Here is a 27,419-nt window from a genome sequence, read left to right as displayed (position 1 = left end):
GAAACCTATGCTTTAAAGTTGCACAGTTCAATAACTTCATACTTCTTTATCCAGGTTTTCTTGAACAAGGATTGCTGGTTAAGGATACAAAGAAATTGAGACAGAATTACATGAGGATGCCTCAGTTTAAACTGGACGTGCTCTCTCTTTTACCAACAGATTTAGCCTACATTTGGTTGGGCTTTAACTACCCAGAGGTGAGATTTAATCGTCTCTTCCGTTTTAGCCGCATGTTCGAGTACTTTGATCGCACGGAAACCAGGACAAATTACCCTAACATGTTTCGAATTGGAAACCTTGTTTTGTACATCCTCATCATTATTCACTGGAATGGTTGCATTTATTATGCGATTTCAAAATCGATTGGGTTTGGTATTGACACCTGGGTCTATCCAAACATATCCCATCCTGAATACGGACGACTTAGCAGGAAATATATCTATTGCCTTTACTGGTCCACTTTGACCTTGACTACCATTGGAGAGACACCTCCTCCAGTGAAGGATGAAGAGTATCTATTTGTGGTCATTGACTTCCTGGTGGGGGTTCTCATCTTTGCCACCATTGTTGGTAACGTGGGCTCCATGATCTCAAACATGAATGCATCTCGAGCCGAGTTCCAATCCAAAATTGACTCCATCAAACAGTACATGCAGTTCCGTAAAGTGAGCAAAGACTTGGAGGCCAGGATCATCAAGTGGTTTGATTACTTATGGATCAACAAGAAGACGGTGGATGAGAAGGAAGTCCTCAAAAACCTTCCTGATAAATTAAAGGCTGAGATTGCCATCAATGTCCACTTGGACACGTTGAAGAAAGTCCGGATATTTTCCGATTGTGAAGCCGGCCTTTTGATTGAGTTGGTGCTCAAGCTGCAGCCTCAAGTGTACAGCCCCGGGGACTACATCTGCCGGAAGGGGGACATTGGCAGGGAGATGTACATCATCAAAGAAGGCAAGCTGGCAGTTGTAGCTGATGACGGGGTAACACAATTTGTGGTCCTGAGCGATGGCAGTTACTTTGGAGAGATCAGCATCTTGAATATAAAGGGCAGTAAAGCAGGTAACAGGCGCACTGCCAACATAAGAAGCATAGGCTACTCTGACCTGTTTTGCTTGTCCAAAGCTGATCTGATGGAAGCCCTGACCGAGTATCCAGATGCCAAGAAGATTCTGGAAGAGAAGGGCCGTCAGATTCTGATGAAGGATAACTTAATAGATGAAGAGGCAGCAAAAGAGGGTGCAGATGCAAAAGACCTGGAAGAGAAGGTGGAGAGGATGGAATCATCGTTGGATAGCCTGCAGACCAAGTTTGCTAGGCTCATGGCTGAGTACAATTCCAGTCAAATGAAGCTGAAACAAAGGCTGACAAGAGTAGAGAAAACAGTAAAAATCTATGGCAGTGGCTACCTATCTGATGGCCTGGACAGTTCAACTGACATAGAACTAGGAAAACAGTGATTGTGACAAGAACAAATAGCAATTACTCACTTGTCTTCTTACTATTTTGATACACAGGATGAGAAAAAATTATTTTTATAAGTTCAGTAGAAGTTTAGTTTATACATTATAATTTATAATGAATCAGTTAGTATTTTATGTTGATCCATCATTAAACTTCAACAACAAATGGTGACTAATTTAGTACCAAATGATTTTAAGTAGTTTTTAAAAATATTTGTTAAGTCGCATTGGGGAGTTGAATTCTGACACAATCCTGTTTAACTAGTAGAAAGTGAGGACTGCAGATGCTGGAGATCAGAGTCGCGTTTGATGAAGGGCTCCTGCCCGAAACATCAATTCTCCTGCTCCTTGGATGCTGCCTGACCTGCTGTGCTTTTCCAGCACCACTCTCTCGACTCTATCCTGTTTAACAACCAGCAACGAATTCGGAAACACAAAGTTAATCTTTTAACATCTTGTGCTGTCGATGTTTGAATGTTTTGACATTTTCATTGTTTGTGGTTATATTAGATATATACTGCATAAAGATTACAAGATATATGCACCAGGGCCCATACATTCTTGAATTAAGGCAGGCATTCTCAATTCTTAACAGGGAGGGAAGTTTTTTCAATACATCAATGGAATGTGGGCATCACCGGTTGGACCAGCATTTATTGCCCACCTCTAATTGCTCAGAGGGCAGTTAAGAATTAACCACATTGCTATGGGTCTGGAGTCACATGTAGCCCAGACCAGGTAAGGATGGCAGATTTCCTTCCCTGAAGGACATTAGTGAACTTGATGGATCTTTCCCTTGACAATCAGCAACAATCCCTTGACAATCACGATCATTATTAAACTCTTAATTCCAGATTATTATAAATTCAAATTCCACCACATACCAGGGTGGAGACATGGTAAGTGGCTTGCAACAGATTTTGCCAGGTCAAAGGATGTAAGGGCAGTCACAGGTAGCCAGTTGTCCATTTCAGGTGGTGTCATTGGGCAATGCATCCAGCCACAGGGAGTGAAGGCAGAATTGGATTGGTGAGATATGGGGTGGGGGGAGGGGGGTGACAGCACAGGACATTGGAAGACAGGGATCAACAGCAAAGGCTGATGTCTCCATCAGTCCCTTCCCGGGAGCCCACAGTAAATGTGACAGGGTTTGTTTCTCGGGCAGTAGCAACTGCTCCCACCTCCCTCAATAGAATACAACTGTGGGTGAATGACACATTTAAGACTACATATAATTGTTGTTGGGGTGAAAAAACAGCAGGGTCCCCTTTGTTTGCATCCTAACTTGCCACTTGCGCCCCCCCCCCCCCCCCCGATTAACTGCTGTCCCATTTTCCAAACTCAACTTGAGATAAAGACATTAAATTCCATCTCACAAAAATGTTTGTGCATGAATGTTAAGCACAGAGTCAGAATGAAAACTAATAAAAGCCGTTTCTGACCATCCTAACTCCCCCACCTCCACTATGATGTATGTGATTGTCAATGATAAAATTATAACAAATCACATTAGTCTTGAAGTTGACACCACGCCAAACAGTTGCTAGCATTACTATTATCCCAAAAGTGCTTCACGTTAATATCAAACATTATTAAAAAAAAAAGTTTTGGATAGTCTAGAAGGCGTTTCATATTTTTTGCTCTATTGGTCAGAGCATTGAGTACAGGAGTTCGGAGGTCATGTTACGGCTGTACAGGATGTAGGTTTGGCCACTTTAGGAATATTGCATGCAATTCTGGTCTCCCTTCCATTGGAAGGATGTTGTGAAACCTGAAAGGGTTTAGAAAGGATTTACAAGCATGTTACAGGGTTGGAGGATTTGAGCTGGAGAGGTTGGGGCTGTTTTCCCTGGAGTTTCGGAGGCTGAGGGGTGACCTTATAGAGGTTTATAAAATCATGAGGGGCATGGATAGGGTGTATAGACAAGGTTTTTCCCTAGGTTGAGAGAGTCCAAAACTAGAGGGCATAGGTTTAGGGTGAGAGGGGAAAGATTTAAAAGGGACCTAAAAGGCAACCTTTTCACGCAGAGGGTGGTGCGTGAATGGAATGAGCTGCCAGAAGTGGATGGGTATATGAATAGGAAGGGTTCAGAGGGATATAAGCTAAGTGTTGGTAAAATGGGACTGGATAAATTTAAGCTATCTGGTTGGCACGGATGATTTGGACCGAAGGGTCTGTTTCCATGCTGTACATCTTGATGACTCTAACTAATTTTCCAAATGTGACTAAATAAAATTTGGTAACTGGAGATTAATCAATGGGAATAAACAATGGGGTAATGCATTGGAAACTTACAGAAGATTGCTTTGGGGGATTGTCTATTTTAATTGGAAGATGAACTAACTGGGCAAGTTAACTTCTTGCCTGTACTTCGGAAAAGTAAAAAATAAGTGGACTGAAAATATGCACCTTACCATTTCACCTGTCCAGATTAAGGGGTTTACCAAAAAGTGTATCAAGTAAAATAGGCTCATCGTGACTACTTTAGCTAACCTTTCTGTATGTTGGCTTTATGGCTGTTGGAAATGTAATCCTAAATTAAGTCTTACAATCTGTTGTCAATTTTTGTTTGGATGGAAGTATGTTATCGGGCATTTTTTGTGCTAATGGAGTAAATTATGTGTCAAACTTCTCACAATTTAATGTATCATTTTGCCATCTTTCCCCCTGGCAAGTGACGATTATTCAATTCTCCACGACAATTATTGGGAACACACTGCAGTTCAAAAAGAAAGCTCCTGAGATTAAATGAGAATCTGGAAATGGTATAAACACTGAAAGAACTCAGCAAAAATTGACATAGTGCCTTTAATATCCTAAAGCTCCTCAAGCAGAAACTCTTGGGAGTTTACAGAATGTCGGTCAACATATGGAAAGAAAAGTGAAAGTTCTGAGTGAGAATTTTGATTACAACCTGTATTCCTGAGTGCTTGAACACTAAGATGACTCATCTAAATATCAAACTTGGATATAGCCTTTTCCCAATTCTTTTTCAAAAGCAGTGTCTAGATGATTTATGTGTCTGAAATTGGTAGAAAGAATAATTAATTTAAAATTTGATTTAAAATATCTGCACATGTTTATTACTGTTTGATGAAGTGGTGTATTTACTGTAGCACCAAAATAATTTGGCAAGTGTGAACATGTCTGATGAGTGTAGACTGTTTGTAATGCTGTGTAACTAACAGAGTCAATAGATGATGGATGGCTCTGCAAATAGTGAAGATATTCAGTGCTGAACACTGGACTTCCCGATTACAATGGAATAGTGTCCAAACTGTTTCTCAATACTTCAGTCTTATCTTGTTTACTTCTCTTATTAAAAAAAGGAAAGATTAAAAAAAACCCTGCAATTGCATTGCATCAAACACTGGAGCTTTTTCGATCAGGCACGAAGGCTTGTGTAATTCATACAGTTTATTACATCTTGGTCAGAAGGGCAAACTACAGTTGGGACTTTACAAAAATAATGCTGAACATTACAAGAAATCTGATAGAGGGTACATACTTCAACCATTAAAATGTCCTTCTTTGCTACTGATGTTGGCTGACCTGTGTATTTCCAGCTATCCTAGTCTATCTATTGCAGCAATGGAGTTTGCAACCAGACACAGAAAGAAGAGAACACAAGGCTGAGTGTTATCGGGTAAAGTGATGTCAGGTAAGTGACAGAGACTGGTTGGTATCAAAAAGAACACTAATGTACGATAAACCCATTTGGAAGGGTTAAATAAGTTATTTTATTTTCACAATGCAAAACTCTCCTACTCAGGCCCTGGAAAGGATTACAGATAACTTCTAAGTGATAGTTGCAAACTGCAAGCAGCCAGTTTTAAACGTAGACAGTTCTCCTTGAGGTTCACTATAAAGGCCAGGCATGGGAATTATTCTTCCCAATAAACCATTGATCTGCTCAGGAACCACCTTGATGTCTGAGGTACTTGTTTCAGCTCTTTATGGAAGATTTTGCAGATGATTTAAAAACAAAAGATTGCTCTTAACTCAACCATGAAACACTATTGGTTCCTTGCTCATTCTCAGGTGCCATTCCTGATGAAGAGCTTATGCTCGCAACATTGACTCTCCTGCTCCTCAATTGCTGCCTGACTGGCTGTGCTTTTCCAGCACCACACATTTTGACTCATTCTCAGGTGATGAAATGTTGAGCAAAGGGAAAGCTGGGTTGTAGCATCTTGCAGCAAAAATGGAAATCCATAAAAAAAATCTGAAAATTGGCTTCCATAATGTACAAATCTAAATAAAGTTAGTTTATATTTTAATAGAGATAGTGCTGTTTGTGAATAGTATTTAGTAAATACAAGTTAGACTAGTACATTACAGTATATACTGTCAATAAAACTGTTGCTATGTTAATATATATTTTCATAAAATTTCTACATCCTCCATCAAGCAAATCATTGTTTTGTTTTGGCATTTACTGTGTAAACCAATAACAATGAATTCCTGTAAATAGAATGTAATTATGTCTAAAATAGATTTTAGTTAATGCAACCGAGTAAGGGATTTTGAGAAGAACCTCACATTATTCAACAGATTTCATGAATGGTAGAAGAAAAAAACTTAATGTACTTTCCCTTTTTTAAAAAAAAACATCTATTTCCATATTGGAGGTGTGGTTGTGGTTGTGGTAGTGCATTGGTAATTTCCCAAACTCTGGACCAGGAAGCATGGAGACAAATTCTACCTTCAACAGGAGGCAATTGATGACAACTCTGAACAGATTGACTAGAAAATATCTAAAACTGCAGAGAAATACCTCCTTTAGGGGCAAATGTGAAAGGGTCCTGACCAGCAACCCCACCTTATCATTTTCACTTCGACCCCATGGCCAGACCCTCTTTTCTGTCATTTCATGAACCCGCCCCACCCCCACCAGTATGCAGCTCCAGTAAAGTGTATCCATGTGATTTGCCTCAGCCAGTTCATGGTCCATTGATGTTTAAATACAGCAGTAAAAAGAGCAGGCATCATATTTCACAGAGCTGTCTTGTGACAGTAATGATCTTGGTTACGCTTTTGAGAGCGTGTGCCAAGGATTGGGAAGGGGGTTCCCGTTCTGTGAACTCTCTGTGACTCGGCTTCGAAGTCACCCTGGGCACAAACCGGCCCCGGGCTCCCCTTGCTTCTGAGGGGGTCGGGAGTGTTTGCAAGTGGCCAGGCGGACACGCGAGATCCCGTAACGCCCTGACAACGGCACAGGGTGCATGACTGGCTTGGTATGTTGTAACCCGTGTTAATTACCTTCATCAAGGCGATTGAATCACCAGGGCAGGATGCGGTTTCTCGCTGGAATCACACCTTTCAGAAGCTGCCTCGGATTTACAAGGGAGTGTTCCCGTGTGTGTATTTCACAGCGTTTGCGCCAGACACCTCGGTAGAAGGGATGGCCCCCAAGGGAACGAGGGAAGTCGAGCAGTTCAAGAGGATTCTGTCCATGAACTGGAGAGAGGAACAGTTACTCCAGAAGAGACTGAGCCTCCTGGATTCCCTGAAGAGGCAGGCGGTGGACTCCTACTCGCTTGACCAGAGGGTTCTCTACCGCCGCTTTCGAAACAAACTCTGGCGCTCGGAGCTGGCCCACGCCCGGCTGATGGGGAGGAGGGAGCTGCTCGAACAGCTCCGCCGGCTCAGTGGCCAGTCCGGCTTCCACACCACGGTCAGCGACGGCAGCCAGGCGGCGGTCAGGGGAATCCTGCAGGGGCTCGCCAGGAGCCAAGCAGCGGCGGGCTCCCCTTCACCGCCTCCCGGAGGGGGGAGCATGCCTGGTGGGGCAGCCCGGGGGAGCAGCTGCTGCAGGAAGGGCAGGCACCCCGCGGTGAGACCGCACACCTCGGCCGCTGCTCCCGATCCTGAGGTGGCGCCGCCTGCCTGGAGACCATACACCGCAGCGAGGACCAGCAGCCAATCTGTCCCCAGGCAGAAGGCCAGCAGGGGGGAGCGGCTGAGTGCTCTCACCCCGGCCGGCTCATGGACCGGCCAGACCCCAGACTCTGAGCCCGAGCGGCGGAAGAGTAGCAACAACCAGAGTGCTGCCCCAACCCCCAGGGAATCGCCCCTCCACATCTTCCTGAAGCTGGGGGAGGGCGAAGAGAAGTGCCACCTGCTGGAGCTGCACGCCAACCTGAGCGGGATCCTGCAACTGGAGGAGAAGGTGAAATGTTTCCTGCAAGAAATACCAAGCCTCCTGCACCAGCACAGCCCCACAGCGGGGGATTATTACTCCAAGAGGCTCCGGGCAGCGGGAGCACAGAGCAGCAAGAAGCTACAGCTCCGGCCTGATCTGGACCTGGAGCCCATTCCCTGGCATTTTGCCGGCAAGGAGCTGCATCACCGCAGCATGACCTTTAAAAAACTAGATGACGGGTTTTGCTCTTCGGGGTGTGTTTGTTGATGTTCTGGTCTGGGGAGGTTCTACATGCGCGCTTCCTGGTCTTGGTAAGGCTGTTTTTCCTCCTGTCCTGGGGTGGATGTTGTATCCTACTTTAAGCTCAGTTGGTTGTGGGGTTGAAGCTTTAGTTATTTCCAATATTGTCTCGATTACACACAGACTTTCATTGGCAAAGCGCCTCTCTCCCCCGAAGATTTGGGAAGGTAATTAGAGTTCAGAGAAGTGTCACTCGACCCGACATATTAACTCCAATTTCTCTCCACAGTTGCTGAGATTTTCTAGCAATTTCTGTCTTTTGTTTCTAATTAGGGAATTTGTTTGTCCATAGATGACGGTAATGTATTTAAAGAAACTAAAGACATAAAAACTTACAACTTTGTTTGACTCTGTACAGGGGCTCACTCCACCATACGCTAGCATGGACAACATTACATCTGTTTTACAAGCTAGAAGATAACGTTGTTACTTTTTTCGTGTTCCTGAGCAGAATTTTAAGACTGTTAGGACTGTCCCGTGACAGCACAACAATCTTTTCACTTATGGTTCTCCAATTTAGCACAAAATCAGTGTAGACTAACACGATTCCATATGATTTAAATCCCTCTTTACATAAGTAGCCACAAATCAATGTTTGCAAAAACAAAAGCAGCACAGCAGCTAAACACGATGGCAATAAAACATCAGAAAATTGGTTCCCAGTTAGACATTATCGGAAACAAAAAATGCTGGAGATCACAGCAGGTCAGGCAGCATCAATGGACAGACAGCCTATTAACATTGAGTTCAGATCACTTCAGAGCTGAGACTACTGGGCTTAATTAATTAAAACATTTGTAAACATGGCAACCAACACAGAATGCTGAGGAAACTCAACGGATCTGGCAGCAGAGAGAGGGGAAAAAAAATTCACATGCAGTAGGACTTTCCTTCTGAATTGATGCTGCCGAACCTGCTGAGTTTCTTCAGAATGGTTTCAGATGTCCAGAATCTGTAGTCTTGCTTTTTATATATAAACATACACCTGTGTCCAATATAAACAACCAACCAGCTCTCTAATGTTCAGCGAACATTATAAATGACCACTGAGAAGGGGAGATGGTCTTCTGCAAGACAGCATTTATTTTAAAGGGGTCAGACATCTGAAATCTGTGTACATTCAAATATTCATGAAAGCATAATCCATTAGAGAAGTTTCTGACAGTGCTGAGGATAACTTTCGAATTCTAACCAAGTTTGTTTACGATGAATTGGGCTAAACCTTTAAAACATGTTTTAGTCAGGTAGTTAATTTAAAAACAAATCAAACAGGAGATTCCCCCAAACCTTGTACCTTTCACAACTATTAGCTATACGCTATAAGATAAATTTACTAATCTACTTCAGCAAATGCATTCATTTTTACATTTGAGATGTTTATTGAACTTTTTAATGCTGTTGAACAGTTAATATTGTGGCAATCCATAGATATTCATACATCGCTTAACTGGAATTTACATTTTGAAATGTAATTATAATCATTCAGCATTAATAGAAATTATAAAAACCAATATAGAATATGATTGCTCCTGACTAGTTGGGGACATAAAACTGGAATCTCAATGACTGGTCAACATAGAATAATGAAAACAAACAGATACTGTAGTGGAACTTGGGAGTAAATGGGTTGAGTAGAGTCTATAATCAAGCAGTTTGCAACTTTGGGATTATTTGCTGGTTTTTGCTGTATTTAAAAGTGCAAACATGATCAAAATGGGGGAGTCGTTAAGTATATACAGGTTTTATCACACTTCATGGAGGAAGGCTTGAATGAATGGTTACTTGAAACTGTAAATGGTTTTCAACCTATAGATAGAAAGGTACACCCAAACATCTATCAACATAGAACATAAACAGCGCAGTACATGTCCTTCGGCCCTTGATGTTGTGCCGACCTGTCATACCAATCTGAAGCCCATCTAACCTACACTATTCCATGTACATCCATATGCTTGTCCAATGACAACTTAAATGTACTTAATATTGGCAAATCTACTACCGTTGCAGGCAAAGCATTCCATACCCTTACTACTGAGTAGAGAAACTACCTCTGACATCTGTTCTATATCTACTACAAACTGACAGACTCCCACAGCTACCTAGATTACACTTCCTCCCACCCTGCCCCCTGTAAAAACACCATCCCATATTCCCAATTCCTTCACCTCCGCCGCATCTGCTCCCAGGAGGACCAATTCCACTACCGAACAAGCCAAATGGCCTCCTTCAAAGACCGCAATTACCCCTCCGACGTAGCCGATGATGCTGTCCACCGCATCTCCTCCACTTCCCGCACCTCCGCCCTTGAACCCCGCCCCTCCATATCGCCATCAGGACAGAACTCCACTGGTCCTCATCTTCCACCCCACTAACCTCCAGCTACATCGTATCATCCTCCACCATTTCCGCCACCTCCAAACAGACCCCACCACCAGGAATATATTTCCCTCCCCACCCCATCAGCGTTCCAGAGAGACCACTCCCTCCTCGACTCCCTCGTTAGGTCACACCCTCACCAACCCAACCTCCACTCCCGGCACCTTCGCCTGCAACTGCAAGAAGTGCAAAACTTGCCTCCACACCTCCTCCCTCACCTCCCTCCAAAGCCCCAATAGATCCTTCCATATTGGTCGCAAATGCACCTGCACCTGCACCTCTACACACATCATTTTACTGTATCCGCTGCACCCAATGTGGTCTCCTCTACATTAGGGAGGCAGGCCACCTACGTGCAGAACGTTTCAGGGAACACCTCTGGGACACCTGCACCAACCAACCAACCCAACTGTCCTGTGGCTGAACACTGACTCCCCCTCCCACTCTGCCAAGGGCATGCAGATCCTTGGCCTCCTCCATCACCAGACCCTGGCCACACGACACTTGGAGGAAGAGCGCCTCATCATTTCCTCCCCCCCCCCCCCCCCCAGGAACCCTCCAACCACACAGGACGAACGTAGATTTCTCCAGCTTCCTCATATTCTCTCTCTTCTCCCCCCCCCCCACCTTATCTCAGTCCTGGATTCAGCACCACCCTCTTGACCTGCAATCATCTTCTTCCCAACCTCTCTGACCCCACCCCCTCTCAGGCCTATCACCTTCACCCTCACCTCCTTCCACCTATCGTATTCCCAGTGCCCCTCCCCCCTACCTTTTATCTCAGCTCGCTTGGCACACCAGCCTCATTCCTGAAGAAGGGCTTATGCCAGAAACGTAGATTCTCCTGCTCCTCGGATGCTGCCTGGCCTGCTGTGTTTTTCCAGCACCATACTTCTCAACTCTGGTCTTCAGCATCTGCAGTCTTCACTTTCTCCTATATCTATCACCCCTCAATTTAAAGCTATCCCCTCGTGCTCACCGTCACCATACTTGGAAAAAGGCTCTCCCCGTCCACACTATCTAATCCTCTGAGTATCTTACGTCTCTATTAAGTCACCTCTCAACCTTCTTCTGTCTAATAAAAACAGTCTCAAGTCCCTCAGCCTTTCCTCGTAAGACCTTCCCTCCATACCAGGCGACATCCTAGTAAATCTCCTCTGCACCCTTTCCAAAGCTTCCACATCCTCATAATGCGGTGACCAGAACTGTACACAGTACTCCAAGTGTGGCCGCATCAGAGTTTTGTACAGCTGTAGCATAACTTCATGGTTCCAGAACTCGATCCTTCTATTAATAAAATCTAAAACACTGTATGCCTTCTTAACACCACTGTCTAGCCTGGTGGCAACTTTCAAGGATCTGTGTACCTGGACACAGAGATCTCTCTGCTAATCAAGAGTCTGTTCTTCCCTTTAATGAGTGGCTCATCTGAATGTATGCTCAATTCCATATCCTTGATAGCCTTTTACCCCTTGCTTATAATTGTGATCAATAAAGGAAGATAGCATTAGAAAGTTCAATAAACATCTCCAAAATGTAAAAATGAATGCATTTACTGAAGTAGATTAGTAAATCTTGTACCTTTCACAACAAGGGAAGGATAAGCATCGAGTAGGATGCTAGGGAGAATTCTCCTGTTTTTTAAAAAACATTACAATTCTTTACAGAAGTCTACCTGGAAATGCAGACATATTGTCTCATTGGAAAGCTGGCACCTCAGTCATAGTAGGACTAGTGAGTGGGGTGCCCATAAGCCTCTGACTCTCAGACAAGAATGCTGCCAATGAGCAACAAAATCAACAGTCCTCAATTCAACATGGGGTGCAATTGCTCACCACTACACTGTATATTCGTGATATGTATAAAGTATTAATGACAAAAGTACAAATGACTTCAATCTTGGAAATGTTTCTTCTTTAAAATCAAATGTTTTTTGGGGTCAGAATTCAATTGAATTATTGTATCAATTTGTAGAAGAATAACAAACCTCTGTCATAATAATAATTGTAGATAACAAGAATCATAAGTAGATTATCAAAGGGCATTTCATATTGACTGATCCAGGACTTGCCAACACCAAGTAAAGCACATGACCAAGACAATGTGCAAATCAATATTCATGATAAAGCTGATGTGAAAGAAATAAACTATCAGTCATGGTTGTTGAAAAATGTGTTTTGTAACATGTTACAAAGGCTGCAACTTCTGGTTTAAAAGACAAAGTGGTTAAATGAACCTTGACGCTTTTTGCTTGGCACCCAGCAGGACAAACTGCTCCTTTGGAAATCTGGTATTCTTGCATCTGTCCTGATGCATGCAAATTAAAATGCATCCACATCTCCTCTCAGCAATAAAATGGCCATAGTTTCTGCCCACAAGTAAACAAGCTGTAGATCATAAGACATAGGAGAGGAAGGAAGGCCATTCGGCCCATCGAGTCCACTCCGCCATTCAATCATGGCTGATGAGCATTTCAGCTCCACTTACCAGCATTCTCCCCGTAGCCCTTAATTCCTCTAGACAACAAGAACCTATCAATCTCGGCCTTGAAGACATTTAGCGTCCCGGCTTCCACTGCACTCCGTGGCAATGAATTCCACAGGCCCACCACTCTCTGGCTGAAGAAATGTCTCCGCATTTCTGTTCTGAAATGACCCCCTCTAATTCTAAGGCTGTGTCCACGGGTCCTAGTCTCCTCGCCTAACGGAAACAATTTCCTAGCATCCACCTTTTCAAAGCCATGTATTATTTTGTACGTCTCTATTAGATCTCCCCTTAATCTTCTAAGCTCCAATGAATACAATCCCAGTATCCTCAGCCGTTCCTCATATGCTAGACCTGTCATTCCAGGGATCATCCGTGTGAATCTCCGCTGGACACGTTCCAGTGCCAGTATGTCCTTCCTGAGGTGTGGGGACCAAAACTGGACACAGTACTCCAAATGGGGCCTAACCAGAGCTTTATAAAGTCTTAGTAGTACATCTCTGCTTTTATATTCCAACCCTCTTGAGATAAGAGACAACATTGCATTCGCTTTCTTAATCACAGACTCAACCTGCATGTTTACCTTTAGAGAATCCTCGACTAGCACTCCCAGATCCCTTTGTGCTTTGGCTTTATTAATTTTCTCACCGTTTAGAAAGTAGTCCATGCTTTTATTCTTTTTGCCAAAGTGCAAGACCTCGCACTTGCTCACGTTAAATTCCATCAGCCATTTCCTGGACCACTCTCCCAACCTGTCTAGATCCTTCTGTAGCCTCCCCACTTCCTCAGTACTACCTGCCTGTCCACCTAACTTCGTATCATCGGCAAACTTCGCTAGAATGCCCCCGGTTCCCTCATCCAAATCATTAACATATAATGCGAACAGCTATGGCCCCAGCACCGAACCCTGCGGGATACCACTCGTCACCGGCTGCCATTCTGAAAAAGAACCTTTTATCCCAACTCTCTGCCTTCTGTTAGACAGCCAATCCTCAATCCATCCCAGCAGCTCACCTCGAACACCATGGGCCCTCACCTTGCTCAGCAGCCTCCCGTGTGGCACCTTATCAAAGGCCTTTTGAAAGTCTAGATAGACCACATCCACTGGGTTTCCTGGTCTAACCTACTTGTTACCTCTTCAAAAAATTCCAACAGGTTTGTCAGGCATGACCTCCCTTTACTAAATCCATGTTGACTGATAAGACAGGGAGAATGATCTTGTCTAAATGCTTCTGTTCTTATTCTAATGTCCAGCCAAATCTTCGAAGAGTGCACTTCATTAATATCAAGTATCTAAGATTTCCAAGAATGTACAGCTCCATCGTGCTATCAGGGGCCTGGCTGCACGAATTGGGAACAGTTGAGCATGATTATTGGCACTTGATTCTTATGCTCGGGGAGTTTATCACATCAAAACGTTTGCTCTGACTGGTTGACGAGTCACCAGTATCCCTAATGTGCAGATGTGAACACACCAGTAAATTAACTTTAATTCAGTAAGACTAATGGATGCATAATAGATTATTTAGATAGAATGCAGGACTGGAAGACCACTCTTCTTAAACCAGCTCTCTGATATAGGTTAAAAATAGTGTCCCAAGGGCAGTATCCTGCAGTCCACTTTACGGAAACAAAAATATAACCTGTGCATTTCTTAGTAGCTTAGAGTCTCAATCATTGAAATCCATAAATGTGCGTACGATAGCTAACTAACAGAACTATAGACCAAAAGTGTAACGTTCAAGCATTCTGGTCTTAAAATGACCTGACTCACCTGATCTTCAGGATAGTGATCGGTTTATCATTAGAGAGAGATTCATGTTGTAATAGAGTTATAATTTCTGTGTAGACCATTGAACTAAACAGACTCCCAAAGAGGCTACAAGCTGCGTTTCACATTTTATATATTTTAACAAATAAGAACCAAATGCAAATTATACAAGCAAAATAATATTCAAAATTGATAAATCTCTCAATAATCAGTCATACAAAAATATTAAACAACCAGAAACATCCCCATCATTTCCCAGTCACGTGCCACCAGTTTCACAGCTTTTTCATTCAGCTTCTACTGCATATGACCTTTTCATTTTGCCATTTAGTTGATTTGTCCCTCAAGTTCCTTTTGTTAGCAGGAACATTAGACCAAGAGTTCCTGGAGACAATCAGCATTCAAATGGCACACTCCTGAAGAATACATTCAGTTCACAATTTTTCATGGCACAGATTCCTTGAATAAACCTCATTAAATGGTTTAGTACAACAAAAACCATTGAATTATCCAATTCATAATCTTTGTTCCAACTGTTCTTTTAAGTTCCTTTTAGCTGCATTACACAAACAGCTCCTTGTAAACATGCCTTCTCGGTTCACCATTCTGTTGCAGCTCTTGGGTTTTTACAGTAGTACAGGTTGCTGTAAGATACTGTATTGGTGAGATAGCTCCTCGCTATCCAAACGTAGAGCGTTCCTATGAAACAGTTCTTAAGCCAAAATGGTGTAAAGCAAAGAAGCAATTACCATTAACTTATACGGGAAAAATTTGAGCATTTCTAGACCACCCCCTTTAAAAAAAACTCAAAACCTAAACACTAACATGTAGTAAGAGTGATCACCTGATGAAGGAGTGGTGCTCCAAAATCTAGTGCGCTTCCAATTAAGCCTGTTGGACTATAACCTGGTGTTGTGAGATTTTTAATTATATAGTAAAGGCTGTTGGAGGTTGGGGGGTTCATAAGACTGGGGTATAGGAGAAGAGAGGAAGAGGGTAATCTATTAACATCTCATTGTTGTCTGGATCCATCAGGGCAGACAATTCAAAGCTCTGACGGCTTGATGCAGAGTGTAGTTCATGGGGAAGGCGCCTGTTGGTGCCACTCTTGCGACGTGCTTTTTCAGAAAAGTGAAAACCCTCTTTCGGTTAGCGGAAACAGGTACTAAAGTAAGTCTTTCATAAAAGTGATTTGGCCTAACGCGAACGTTCAAAAATACCTGCTTTTGGATCTTGCCACATGACTGCGTATCTTAACTAGTGGTCCTGCTTCCAGATCAATGGTTGCAAAATCATGTACTAGTATTGATCACCAAATAAGTTAATTAATTCCTGTACGATTTTAAAACCCTGAAAAAGTTTTAAACATTCTTCAAAATTAATTCGATACCTTTGAATAAGACAATTGCCTTTGCTGTACTGTTTCATCAGTGAAACGTATTGCAGCTTCATTTCAGCCTATTGCCTCTTCAAAATGGTCTTTTTTGTACGAGAGACAGCAAGCACATTAAGTTGGATCTTGTCCTCTCCTAATCCATTGAGATTTGTCTAATACTTTGGCCCACCAAGCCTCCAGCTAAACAATGTCATCAACTTTAATTTGGACAGGTAACACTGATGAACTGTTTTTGTTACGATCCTTTACCATAACCAACCACCATCCCAAATCTCCCTGTGCTGACATATCTACAGACTCCAAATTGTAAACTGGTGAAAATGATTTTATGTCTTCTGTCGTTGACTTACCTTGACATTGTATACTGGATTCACTTTACTACAGTATGTATACTGTAAGGTCAGTACATAAATACTTCATAAAATTTCAAAACTAAAAAACGTTTGAAGTCCAAAGAACTTGTACTTCAAAATCACAAATTCTTCAAAGTGTAATATTGTTTTGTTCAGAAAATTTATGACAATATAGACATTTACAATCCTTTATACTGAAGGAGATAATTCCATTCTATCAATGTATTCCAAATGTATGTTTTGCTTTAAAAATATTCATGTAATAAAGCAGAACTGTTTGAAGTTTCAAATGGGAACATATTAGAACTATGTAAAGAAAACAATTAAAGTAGTTGTGATTTTTCCTTATTCAATTGCAAAATTAGGTTGAAGTCATGAAATATCCCAAGGTCAGGAGTTTGGTGAAGTCACTGGCCATAAGGCATTATTCCAAAAACAAACAACAATTACTATAACCTTTTTGATGATGGAAGAAACTGGAAGTGAACACTCATTCCAGAACTGATGACAAGAAAATTTGCAATACAATCTAGCGAACTATTCATAACATAATTTTGCTATCCCTACAAATGAGTCTAGTAATGTTTTAAAATAAAACAAAATGGTATCCAACATCAACTTGTTCAAAGGCAAACGTAAATCTCTAGGGAAAAAAAAATACATCATATAAAACCATGCCACAAGGCGGTGTTCACAAACTGCTGGCCCTGACAGGGACAACTGGAAGGTTAAAATTTATATGATCAAGTCATCTGTAAATGACATTAAAATTGGTAAGCAAAGAAATAGGATATCAGTAATCAACTGGACAGAGTAGTTGCAAATGAAATTCAATCCTGAAAAGTGTTAAGTATTGGAGGGCACAATAGCAAGTAGAGGGTCCTTTGTGTGCATATCCAGATTGTTAAAGGCAGCGGACCAAATAAATAATGTGATTAAAGCAGCACATAGGATGCTTGTATTCTACACCTTGTAAATAAAAGCAATGTTAGGGTTGTTATGGTGGGATAGCATAAGTACTTTGTGCAAGTCTGGTCACACTATAGAAAAGATATTGTTTCATTAGAGTGGGGGCAGAGGAAATTTACCAGAATGCTGCCTGGGTTAGAGAATCTGAACAGTGTACAAAGACTGGATAGGTTGGGGTTGGTTTCTTTATAACAGTGAAGGTTGGGAGGGGCCTGAAAGAAATGTAGGACTATGTAGTGCAAAGGAAGGGTTGATAGGTAAACACTTTTCTTTAATGGGTCAATAACCAGACATATATTTAAGGTAAGCGGTAGAAGGCTAAGAGGTCAGTTGAGGTTTTTCACTCGGGTAGGAGGAATATGGAACACTCTGCTCGAAAAATGGTCAGAAACTCTTGTAACATTTAAGCAGTATTTAGATAGTAATGTGCCTCCAAGGTGATGGGCCAATAGCTGAATAAATGGGATGTGTTGTCTAACAGCCCTCCTACTCACTTTCTGTAGAAAACTTCCCTTTTTCTAGAAAGATGACACTTGGGCAATACTACATCAGAAATAAATATGCTCTATTACATGGCAGAAACCACGTTCTGGCCTCAAACAGTCTCTTACAGATGATTCCTCTGATGGGAATTGGTTAACTGAGTTGATTGACGGCTGGTTTACACTGCAGGTTAACACCACAAGCATGCATTCAATTTCTGTAGCAGCTGAGATTACCATGATGGTCCCACCTTCTGAACCTTGTTAGAGGCTTGGTGATCCTCAGGTTAAACCAACATCAGTTGTCTTTCTCTAATTACAGAGCAGCCCTATGATCTGGGAGGTCTTTGGTGACTTCACCTTTTTATTCCTCTAAGTTTTGCTTTACCTCAAAAGGGAGAAAACTTCTTGATACAGGTAGACAATCAGCTCAACTGGGCTTTCTACTTGCAGTTTGCATTGCTCATAAGTCAAAGTTGTATTTAAGACCTTAAGGTGGTATCCATCTGTTAACTCAAATCATCCTACAGCAGCACTACCTTTCTTTCAAGATTTAGCTGCTTTCAAGGTCTATTAGGATGGAACGATAGGCTTCTTGTCCCAGCCTCTGCTTTTTCCACAATTTACCACATCATGGAATTCACATCTCACCCGAGTCCTGAAAAAAGTCTCCCGAATGATGGATCGTCCAACCTGCATAAGTTTATCATTCAGGTCCAACAAGCCTTTTCAAAGTCAATTTTCATAGTCACAGTTACAGAGGAACAAATGTCTTGCAATCTGTTTAACTCTACTTATTCCTCACCAATATAACCATATCAAATGAGTCACTGTTTTTTTACCTAATTCATATCAACTTATCTGTAAGCACTCAAGAGTAGTTGATATGTCGAGACAGAATTAGAGACGATGAATAAGAACGGTCCAAGTTAAATAATATTGGAATATAGAAGTTTACAGTACAGAAGGCTATTTGGCCCATTTTATCTGTGGCTATCCAAAAAGAGACCTTAAGCCTCACTGCATTTTCCAGCTTCAGCAAACCCTTTGATTAGCCTAATACAGGTCATAAAAACCAATAATGGAATTCCTTAAATTACAAAACTGACTCAGATTGAAAATACTGAGTCAACTGGTAGAACAACCTAGCTATGCCTGGATAGCAACACCTGAAGTGTGATGCTTAAGTCAATTTAATCAATTTCAGTCTTTTGGTTCAGATAGGGACACTACCACTGCACCACAAAAGCTCTTATCGCTCAATGTATATTCAAGCCCGAGAAACATTATTGGAATTAGTTAGCAGATGCATGAAAATCACAACGCAGACCTCAAGCTATTAAATTCCAAGCCCCCCACCCCCCCCCAGATGAGAGGGGAAAAGTTGACAAACAAGTCCATGTAATTTCAAAGCAGCTCATGTTTCTCCAGGGGTTTGCTGTCAGCAATCACGGACTTACCAGGAAGCCTCATTTTCAACAGCTTCAAGGACAAAAGTGGAGGGGCAATCAGGTTAGGAAATCTGGCTGTACACTTGAACCAATTTCTACATCTTTAATAGAGTAAAGGAATTATTTCAGAAATGCAGGAGGTCCACTCACCTTTATGTTCTTTACTTATGTTGGGGGATATTGGATTCAACTAATAACTTGAGTGTAGATTTGCTGTTATGGGTAATCAGGATCTAAAGATCATTGCACAAGATGCTCTAAATAATTGTAATGTTTGTGTTAATATGGATAAATAAACTGCTTGGTTGGTTCAGTCAAACAGGTTAATGGGGCAATTAATGTACTCATTGATAACAACCCTGGCCAAATCCAACTGATAATGGTCCTGATGCATGTCTTCAGGGCATTCTTTGGAATGTTTACTCACTCAGTTATCTGCATGGAGTATTAAGAAATAGACTGTCATCGCTAAACCCAGTGATTTAAATGGGCGAATTTTGATCAGCCAAAGACCAAAAAGTAGACTCAATGTGTCAGATAATTGATTAACACACAAACACATTACAGGCACAACTGAAGTAAGTTTACTTGCAATTATGAAGATAATGCAAAGGAAAATAATCAGTGATTTAAGGCATTTTCATTTTTGTTTGGAAATATACAATGTGGGTTTCAATTTTATGACTTAAGACTGGCCTAGCCTACTATCACCCCTTCTAATTCAAACAATGCTTGCACAGTTTCTATGCCAAAAATATTCCCAATACATATTAAGTTTGAATTGTTCATATTGTTGCAAATGGGACAATGGTTGGAATAAAAGCTAGATTAAATTTTTGCAACAAAATCTAGAAAGCCCAAAATTCACTGAATGTTCACGTACATTAGTAGACTGTACTATTGCTGTAAGAACTGAATAAATTATAGCACTTTTAAAACCCAAAGATTTTATTATTGAGAGAATATTCCATTCTCTTTAGCTTGAATCCTCTATTCGTCTGCAATTTTTCAAAATGGTCAATCCAACAGTATTTTTAAATGCTCTGTTTCACTGTCTGGTATCACAAAGAGTACAAGCTTTAACAATTTTGCAGGATTGGCTGGCCCAATTTAATAGAAAAAAAAGAGTGGTAACTTGTGAAAAGTGCACTATAGTTTCTGCAAACCACACCTAGGTAAGGGTATTTTGCATATTAGATTTGCAAAATTTAAATTAGACACTCAGGATGGGACAGCTGAATTTGAAGAAATGTTATGTCAACCCAAAGTATAAAGTATCCCATTTTGCCTAACAGTAAAGACAAGACGATGTCGAACTCCCTACAGATGATCATATAAACCATGCAATGGAGGGCAATTCTAGACAGACATCACATAACTACTGAATAAATTAAATTAAGCATGGAAAAATTCATTGATCATTGTGCAATTACGTTTACAAATAAAACAAGGTTAAGAGCAGACATATTTAAATTTCCACATAGACAGTAATTTAAAAAATATAATTGAGTAAAACAATTATTATACCAAAATAACTGCATGTAAACCAGTCACTAATTTTTAGCCTTGTTAAATTTGACAAAATATTGTATCTGCATAACACATTTAATAATGGCAATTCAGTATTATATATAAATGGGGGCAAATTAAACAGCCAAACAATATTAATGCTGCACTTGGTCAATTGATGAGTCCTGGTAAAATTAAAGTTATAGGAATTGGAGATGTTCCACCAGTTGGAGTCAGCTTGCAGCACAGAAGTAAAATGGTTATTGTGTGCAAGGGCAAACATCTGTCCCAGCATGTTGCTGCAGAGGTCTACCATCTGATTGATCAGTACAATTCACATCTCCGTAGATGAAGCATACCATACCTGAATGCAGCAAGACCAGGTCAACATTCAGGCTTGAGCTGTTAAGTGGCAAGTAATATTCACATCACAGATTTTATTTTATTTTAGGGAATGACTCTTCATCTCCAACAGGAAAAAAATCTAACTGTGCCCTCAAGAAATAAAATTCAACAGCATTGTTATCACTGAATCCCCTATCAATATTCTCATGACTAAGACCATAACAGGACCAACCATATAAACTGTAGCTACAAGCACAGGTCAGAGGTTAGAATTTCAATGCAGAGTAACAGGGTATATCCCCCTACATCTCCACAGAAGTTTATCCATTATCAACAAGGAGCAATTTAGTAGTGTGCTGGGATACCCTTTTCTTTCCTGAGTGCAACTCCATCCCTTAATCGGTTTGATACCCTCTAGGACAAAACTCTTGACCAGTATCCCATCCATTGTCTGAACTGTTTACTGACTCCATCGCAGCACACATTGCAGCAGTGGGTATCATTAACAGAATGTACTGAATTAGTGAGCTACTGCATCAGCAGCTTCCAAAGTCACCACCTCTACTACCTAGAAGGACAAGGTCAGTGAACACACAAACATCATCGGCTAGCTCCCTTCAAAGCCATGTAGCAGCCCAGGTTGGATCAATAACACTGGTCCCTAACAGTCATTGGGTCAACATCTGGAACTGCTTCTCCACCAACATCATATGGAATGCAGTAATTCAAGAGAGCACTGCCACATAACCACATTTAATGGCAAATAGGAGGCAACAAATGCCAGCCTTGTCTGTGAAGTTCACATCATGTGAAAGATTTTACATATTTAAAGCTTTAGGCTGAACCCTGAATATACTGCCATCAACTGAGGTTGCATTTATTTTAGTACTCAATTTATTTTAAGCTTTCACTAATTTTAACATTGCTGTGTCTGTATTCTATATTTGCAGTGTACGCCAGCATTAGAAATTCCAACACCATGTCACATGGCAAATTCTGTAATCTAATACACATCTAACAAATCTTCAATATTTCAGTAACTGATTAACCACCTAGTAGATTAATGGAGCCTGGAGGGGGCAAACTGGTCATGGGTAACTGAAAACAGTCAAACACTGAATCTAGTAATGGAATCCTTAACTATCTTAAAAACTGAAACTAAACTGAATAAAGCTATTCCAGAAAATATTTCCATCAAATAGCTGCAAGAAAACAGAATGGTGTGTAGACAGTCAAAATGCATAACCAAATGAGACAACTAAAAGGGAAATACTTATTTGGGAAATTAAGATTTTAAAGAATATTGAGAAAAGGCACACAACCAGAGTTACCAGCAAAGACTCAATGGACAAAAAGATGTTCTTTTGTGTTTTACGTCATCTATAAAATGATAGAGCTGCCATGACTAACAAAATGGTTGATCAGATGCAACAGGCCAGATGGCCTACTCAGTTTACTGTAATTTCATGATAAATTAGGTATGTGACAGACTGAGGTGTTAACAAAGTGTCAGACGTGGGGTTGACCAACAGAAAGATGTAACTTGCATAGTTTATTTTTACATGCATTTCTTTAAACTTCCTTGGATTATGTGGAAAATACTTAAAATAAAAAGTCAGACCACATTAACCTTAGTCGGTAAAAAAAAGTCTGACTGAGCAAGTTTCAAGTTTGCAATCAGACCTTATCAACTTTGGTTGCAACTGTTTACCAGAATGCTTCATGAAGTGTTCAATTATGTGTAAAAGCAAGAAGAAATGCAACATATTAACCTTATGAGAAGTTCAAAGCAGATGAACAGAAATGTAGCAAATATAGTTCAGTCTATGATCAACATTAAAAAAGTGCTTGCAAGAATTATTCATTAAACACCACAGGGAAAAATAAAATCAGACAGCAAACTAATGCACACAAAGCCATTAAGATTTTACTAGCACAGATCGCTACCATATGACTGAACATCACTGAAACCTAGATTTCAAATCAAGCCTGAGAAGAGTGATAAAACACCCCGTATTAGCAGTTCCGAAGTGTCTTAAGAATCAAAGAGAACTCCAAGGAGGCCTAGTTATTTCTAACATGGGAGAAAAAAAGATGGTGGGGGAGGTAAATTAAAAGTTCAGTGCAGGGTACAACAAATCTTTCAGTATAAAATAACATGTTTTTAAATTGTAAAGGGGCAGTAATGGTTTCTGTCAATCCTTCACTGGAAATTAACCTCCAAATTCTTAATTGCTTTTCTACATCATGATTTACTTGCAATCAACACTATGTTAACTTTTAATTCTATTTTACATATAGAAAGATACTTTATCAAATATTTTAAACTCTAGCTAATTTGAGTAATTTATTGTGCCAGTAAACAGTAAAGAAATTGTTTTAGTCTGTTTTATTTAGTATCATTCATGTTAACATCCTTTGTTCATTTGTCAATGAGTAAAAATTGTTTAAATAGTGCTGTTAACCTTATTTCGTCAGCAACCCACACTTTGAATATCATATACTATTTTGAATGCAATTAGCCTTTTCTCCTTTAGAATTAATGCAATGCCTATAGGATTAAACACAGTGTTGTCCCTGTAAATTGTTTAGTTAGGTACAGCACATGAGAAAAAAAAAGTTAGAAAATTCCAGAAATTTGTTGGGAGAATCAAAAGCTGAAACTTCTGCTCCAATTCTTGCAAGGACATTTTCATCTACTAATTCCACGTAATTTTTCCAACTAATTTTGCAATAACGTTGGCAATGTGTCGAGCATTGCATGGGGTTTGTTCTCCGAAAACATCAAACAAGCAGCGGAAGTTTAAAAAATACAGTCAAACCCAGTGGGTTAGCGATCCAGCACGGTAGTTTAAAAGTTTGAACAGAAAATATATTTCCAGACTTGAGAGAACTACCAACAGTGAAGTTTTTCTTTTATTTTTTTTCTCTCTAAAACCTTCTAAGCATTGTTGTGCTGTAACTAAAGCAAGATTTCAAGAACGCAGTTAACATTCCAGGTTCTCCCTTCCATTTTTATTCGATTTACAGGTATCTAAAAATTTGCTCTCTGGGACTAGAACAGCAGCACTTGCACCAAACCACTTCAAAAATTAAGTTCCAAAGCAATACGGGGACTAGGGATTGAAAGTAGTAAAAAGAGTGCATCCAGAACTGAGTGGCTACAAGGAAATAATAGTACATATTTTAAAAATACATTGATCTTAGGAACGTTATTTGGGAGAATTTGATTTTCCTTTCATAAATTCAAAAAAGGCTCATTTCAGTAATGTAACAAATGTATGATTGAGTAATTTTTTTCTTGAACTTTAAAATAAATATTCAGAAAAAAAGTTTACTATACATACAAGCAAATGATATGAAAGTCACACTAACCAAAAAAAATTTGTTCGTACAAGTTGCTGAAATCTGCTGTTCCAGCCCAGTGTCTGCTGAAGGAGAGGCACAGACATGGGTGACTATTGTAGATGACTGTCATATGGCCTTTATATAAAAAAAAGGGGCACTGACACCCATAATTTTACTTTTCATCACACGCTTTACATTCATATCTTTTACAGCATGCCAAATCCTTTGGCATAGGTAATGGCCTTTAGTAGTCTCTCATTGAGCTTTTCCTTGCTGCAATACTCAGGAAGTAGGAGGACATTAAAACACGTGTGAGATGTTGGCAACCTGGAAGAGAAAAAAGTGATACATTAGATCCAATAACAGCAAAACAGAACAAGCCATGCTGATAGTTCACGAGGATTGCTCATTATAAGTAATCAATATTTATTTATAAATGTGGAGTTAATTTGAAGACTAAGTTTGAAGTTAAAATATTTGAGTTAAAGGGAGTTGCTTGCATGCAATTGCCATGGATCAAGTTCTAAGTCAATGGAATGGAAATCTAATGCTTTCAAGAATTCTGATGGAGGTATTCAAAACTCTAAAGAGCTTTGGTGAGACATATCAGGGAAAATGTACTGTTACTGGACAATGGCTCAGCAACAAGAGGATCTAAATTTATGACTCACAAATAAAAAGATTTATCTTTGTTAATGGCATGGAGTGTTCTACAAAAATTCCATGAAAGCAAGATCAAGTTTTTGATTGATTTGGATAATTACTCGAAGATAAAGATTTGAAAAAGGTTTCAGAAATAGAGCAGGCCTAAATTGTTTTTCAGAGTCAATGCAAATGGATAAGTAGAACGTATATTTCGCATACTATAAAATTCAACAATTAGAGGTTGAACCAAACTTTCCTTTTTGTTTTGGTTCAATGCCGCCTCATACAGTTACATACAGTGACCTTTGGAGGAAGTCTTCTTTGTATAGGTTTTATATTATAGGCTCAGTATGTGTGGTGACAAGTTGAATGCATTTAGTTCACACCCCTGCAGGGCCCCATTGGAAATGTTTACAATTACATTAAATTAACAAATTCTAACACAGCTAGAATCTTAACAGCTATCAATACCAAAAGGGAAATGCACAGATGTTCAAAGCTGGAACCTGTGAACTTTAGTGAAGAGATTTTTTTGGAATACAAATGCATTTTGGAATGATAACTGATAGCAGCATAGCTGGCTAGAGTTAAATGAATAACTTCAACAAGGGTGGGTTCAAACCTGTACCACTTTGCTGATGTATGACAGCTGTCATATAACTAATCGGCATCTCTTCATTTAGAGATTATGTGCCTTCATGGAATATACCTAATTCACAAAGGGATGCATTACCTGTCAGAATCTGGTCCGTTCTTTGCGATAATCATCTTGAGTTTTCCAAGGCCACCAACTGGTGCTCGATCTGTGCCTGTTGTAAACTGCAGGAAGAGTCGTTTCTGCTCGTCTGTAAATGCGTGGACAATTTCCCAGAATTCCCTGATAAAATGTGTTTTGTTAACTTTGTGGATTAATCTCTACATTTATTAAAATACAAATAACTTAATTCTTTAACAAGCTTACAGCACTCTCAAATTCAGGCTATATTTTGTTTTAAATACTTTTAATAATTTATCTTGGAACTTGCCATTTGTGAAATAATGAGGCTTGTAATAGCATTATTACAATTATCTGGGCGAATGTCGGGAGGACATTATTTATAAATTTATAACAACAAAATGGAAGTATTATTTTACTTTTTTTAAAAATAAAAGCTAGAAAGGTACCACTTTAGTGCACTAACTCAACTCCGAAAGCAAAGGTGATCCTATTTGGAAACTAAACCAGGGAATTGGGTTATTATAGTAGCGTATTTTTGTGGTCTTAAAGTTCAGATGTCGGATCTGTAAAATTAATTCACCGGATGAGAAATGGATGCTTTATTGGATTGAGTTGTTCTGTATGAACTTTGTTATGCCACTCTTTGTGATCTCTCTTTTAAATTATTACCGAATAGAAATCATTTTCTACTTTCATAAATTATAGAACAGTGCATCATGAAAGATAACTCAAGTCTGCTCCAACTCAAAGACCAATCCCTATTTGTTCTCTATATCGCTGCAAATTTTGAAGTACATCAATACACCTTTCATGGTCCTTTGCAATGTGCAACCATCACTATCAGTCAGTACATGTCAAACTCTTTGCTGGATAAAGATTTTGCCTCAAGTTGCTTCCAGTACTTAAGTAAATCGTTATAAAACTTATATCCTCAAGTTATCCCTTCAGCCAGTAGAAGAGTTTCTCCCCATTTCCACAATCTAAACCAAATTACTTTTTAAACACTTATCAAATCTAGGAGCTGTTTCTACTCGAGGGAAAAACACATGTTTTGACTCAATCCATTGAACTCATCTCGGGGACTATTCCAGTGAATCTCCTCTGCACCGTGTCCATGACATTCTGTACGATGCACAGAACTGCAACGACACTGGAGCTGGGGCCAAAATAATAATTTACATAGGTTCAGGACAACTTTTGTGCCCCCTCTATTTATGAAACCCAAAATTCCATGTTTTAAACTGATTTTTTTTTTAAGCTTACCTGTCACCTTCAGTGGTTTGGGCAGAAATATCCTCCTGTCTCCTCTTTTTAACCAATTTAGAAAATTTGTTTTATGATTCAGAAATTGCTCTCCTTCTCTGTCCAACTCAATAATGGATAAATTAAAGTATCCTAACATCACATATGTTTTTGAATCCAGTAATTCATTTGAAAATCTCACGCCAACTATTTGATGGCTTATAAAATATCTTAAATAGTGCGAAAGACTTTGTTTGTTTACTGCACCCAAGTAGTGCAACTCAGTTTTTTGCCCATCAAACCATTCACACTTTCTAGTACTTCAACATTTTTCTGAAGCAAGAATAACACTTTTTTTCCCCCCCAAGCATAAACATTCAACCCCCCCCACTCCCATTTCTTTTTGAGCAAAACCAGTTCT

At 40.0% G+C, this 27,419-nt stretch overlaps 2 protein-coding genes across 4 annotated transcripts in view; one reads left to right on the top strand and one right to left on the bottom strand.

Moving 5' to 3' along the window:
- The window catches only part of cnga3a (cyclic nucleotide gated channel subunit alpha 3a), a 57,204-nt gene extending 52,100 nt beyond the window's left edge, over window positions 1-5,104 (top strand). For both annotated transcript variants that reach the window (XM_072577004.1, XM_072577005.1), the window contains one exon: window positions 55-5,104. In XM_072577004.1, the coding sequence (XP_072433105.1) occupies window positions 55-1,460 (1,406 nt within the window). In that variant the 3' untranslated portion in view covers window positions 1,461-5,104. The remainder of the gene's footprint in view (window positions 1-54) is intronic.
- A 17,473-nt stretch (window positions 5,105-22,577) lies between these two features.
- ube3a (ubiquitin protein ligase E3A) overlaps window positions 22,578-27,419 on the bottom strand; it is a 69,168-nt gene continuing 64,326 nt past the window's right edge. For both annotated transcript variants that reach the window (XM_072577003.1, XM_072577002.1), the window contains 2 exons: window positions 25,772-25,915; window positions 22,578-24,720 (listed from right to left, as the gene is read on the bottom strand). In XM_072577003.1, the coding sequence (XP_072433104.1) occupies window positions 24,600-24,720; window positions 25,772-25,915 (265 nt within the window). In that variant the 3' untranslated portion in view covers window positions 22,578-24,599. The remainder of the gene's footprint in view (window positions 24,721-25,771; window positions 25,916-27,419) is intronic.

Source organism: Chiloscyllium punctatum, chromosome 9 (assembly GCF_047496795.1).
Source record: "Chiloscyllium punctatum isolate Juve2018m chromosome 9, sChiPun1.3, whole genome shotgun sequence".
Classification (NCBI taxonomy): domain Eukaryota; kingdom Metazoa; phylum Chordata; class Chondrichthyes; order Orectolobiformes; family Hemiscylliidae; genus Chiloscyllium; species Chiloscyllium punctatum.
The sequence above is the reverse complement of the archived record's forward strand: the minus strand, read 5'-3'. Positions and strand labels throughout refer to the sequence as shown.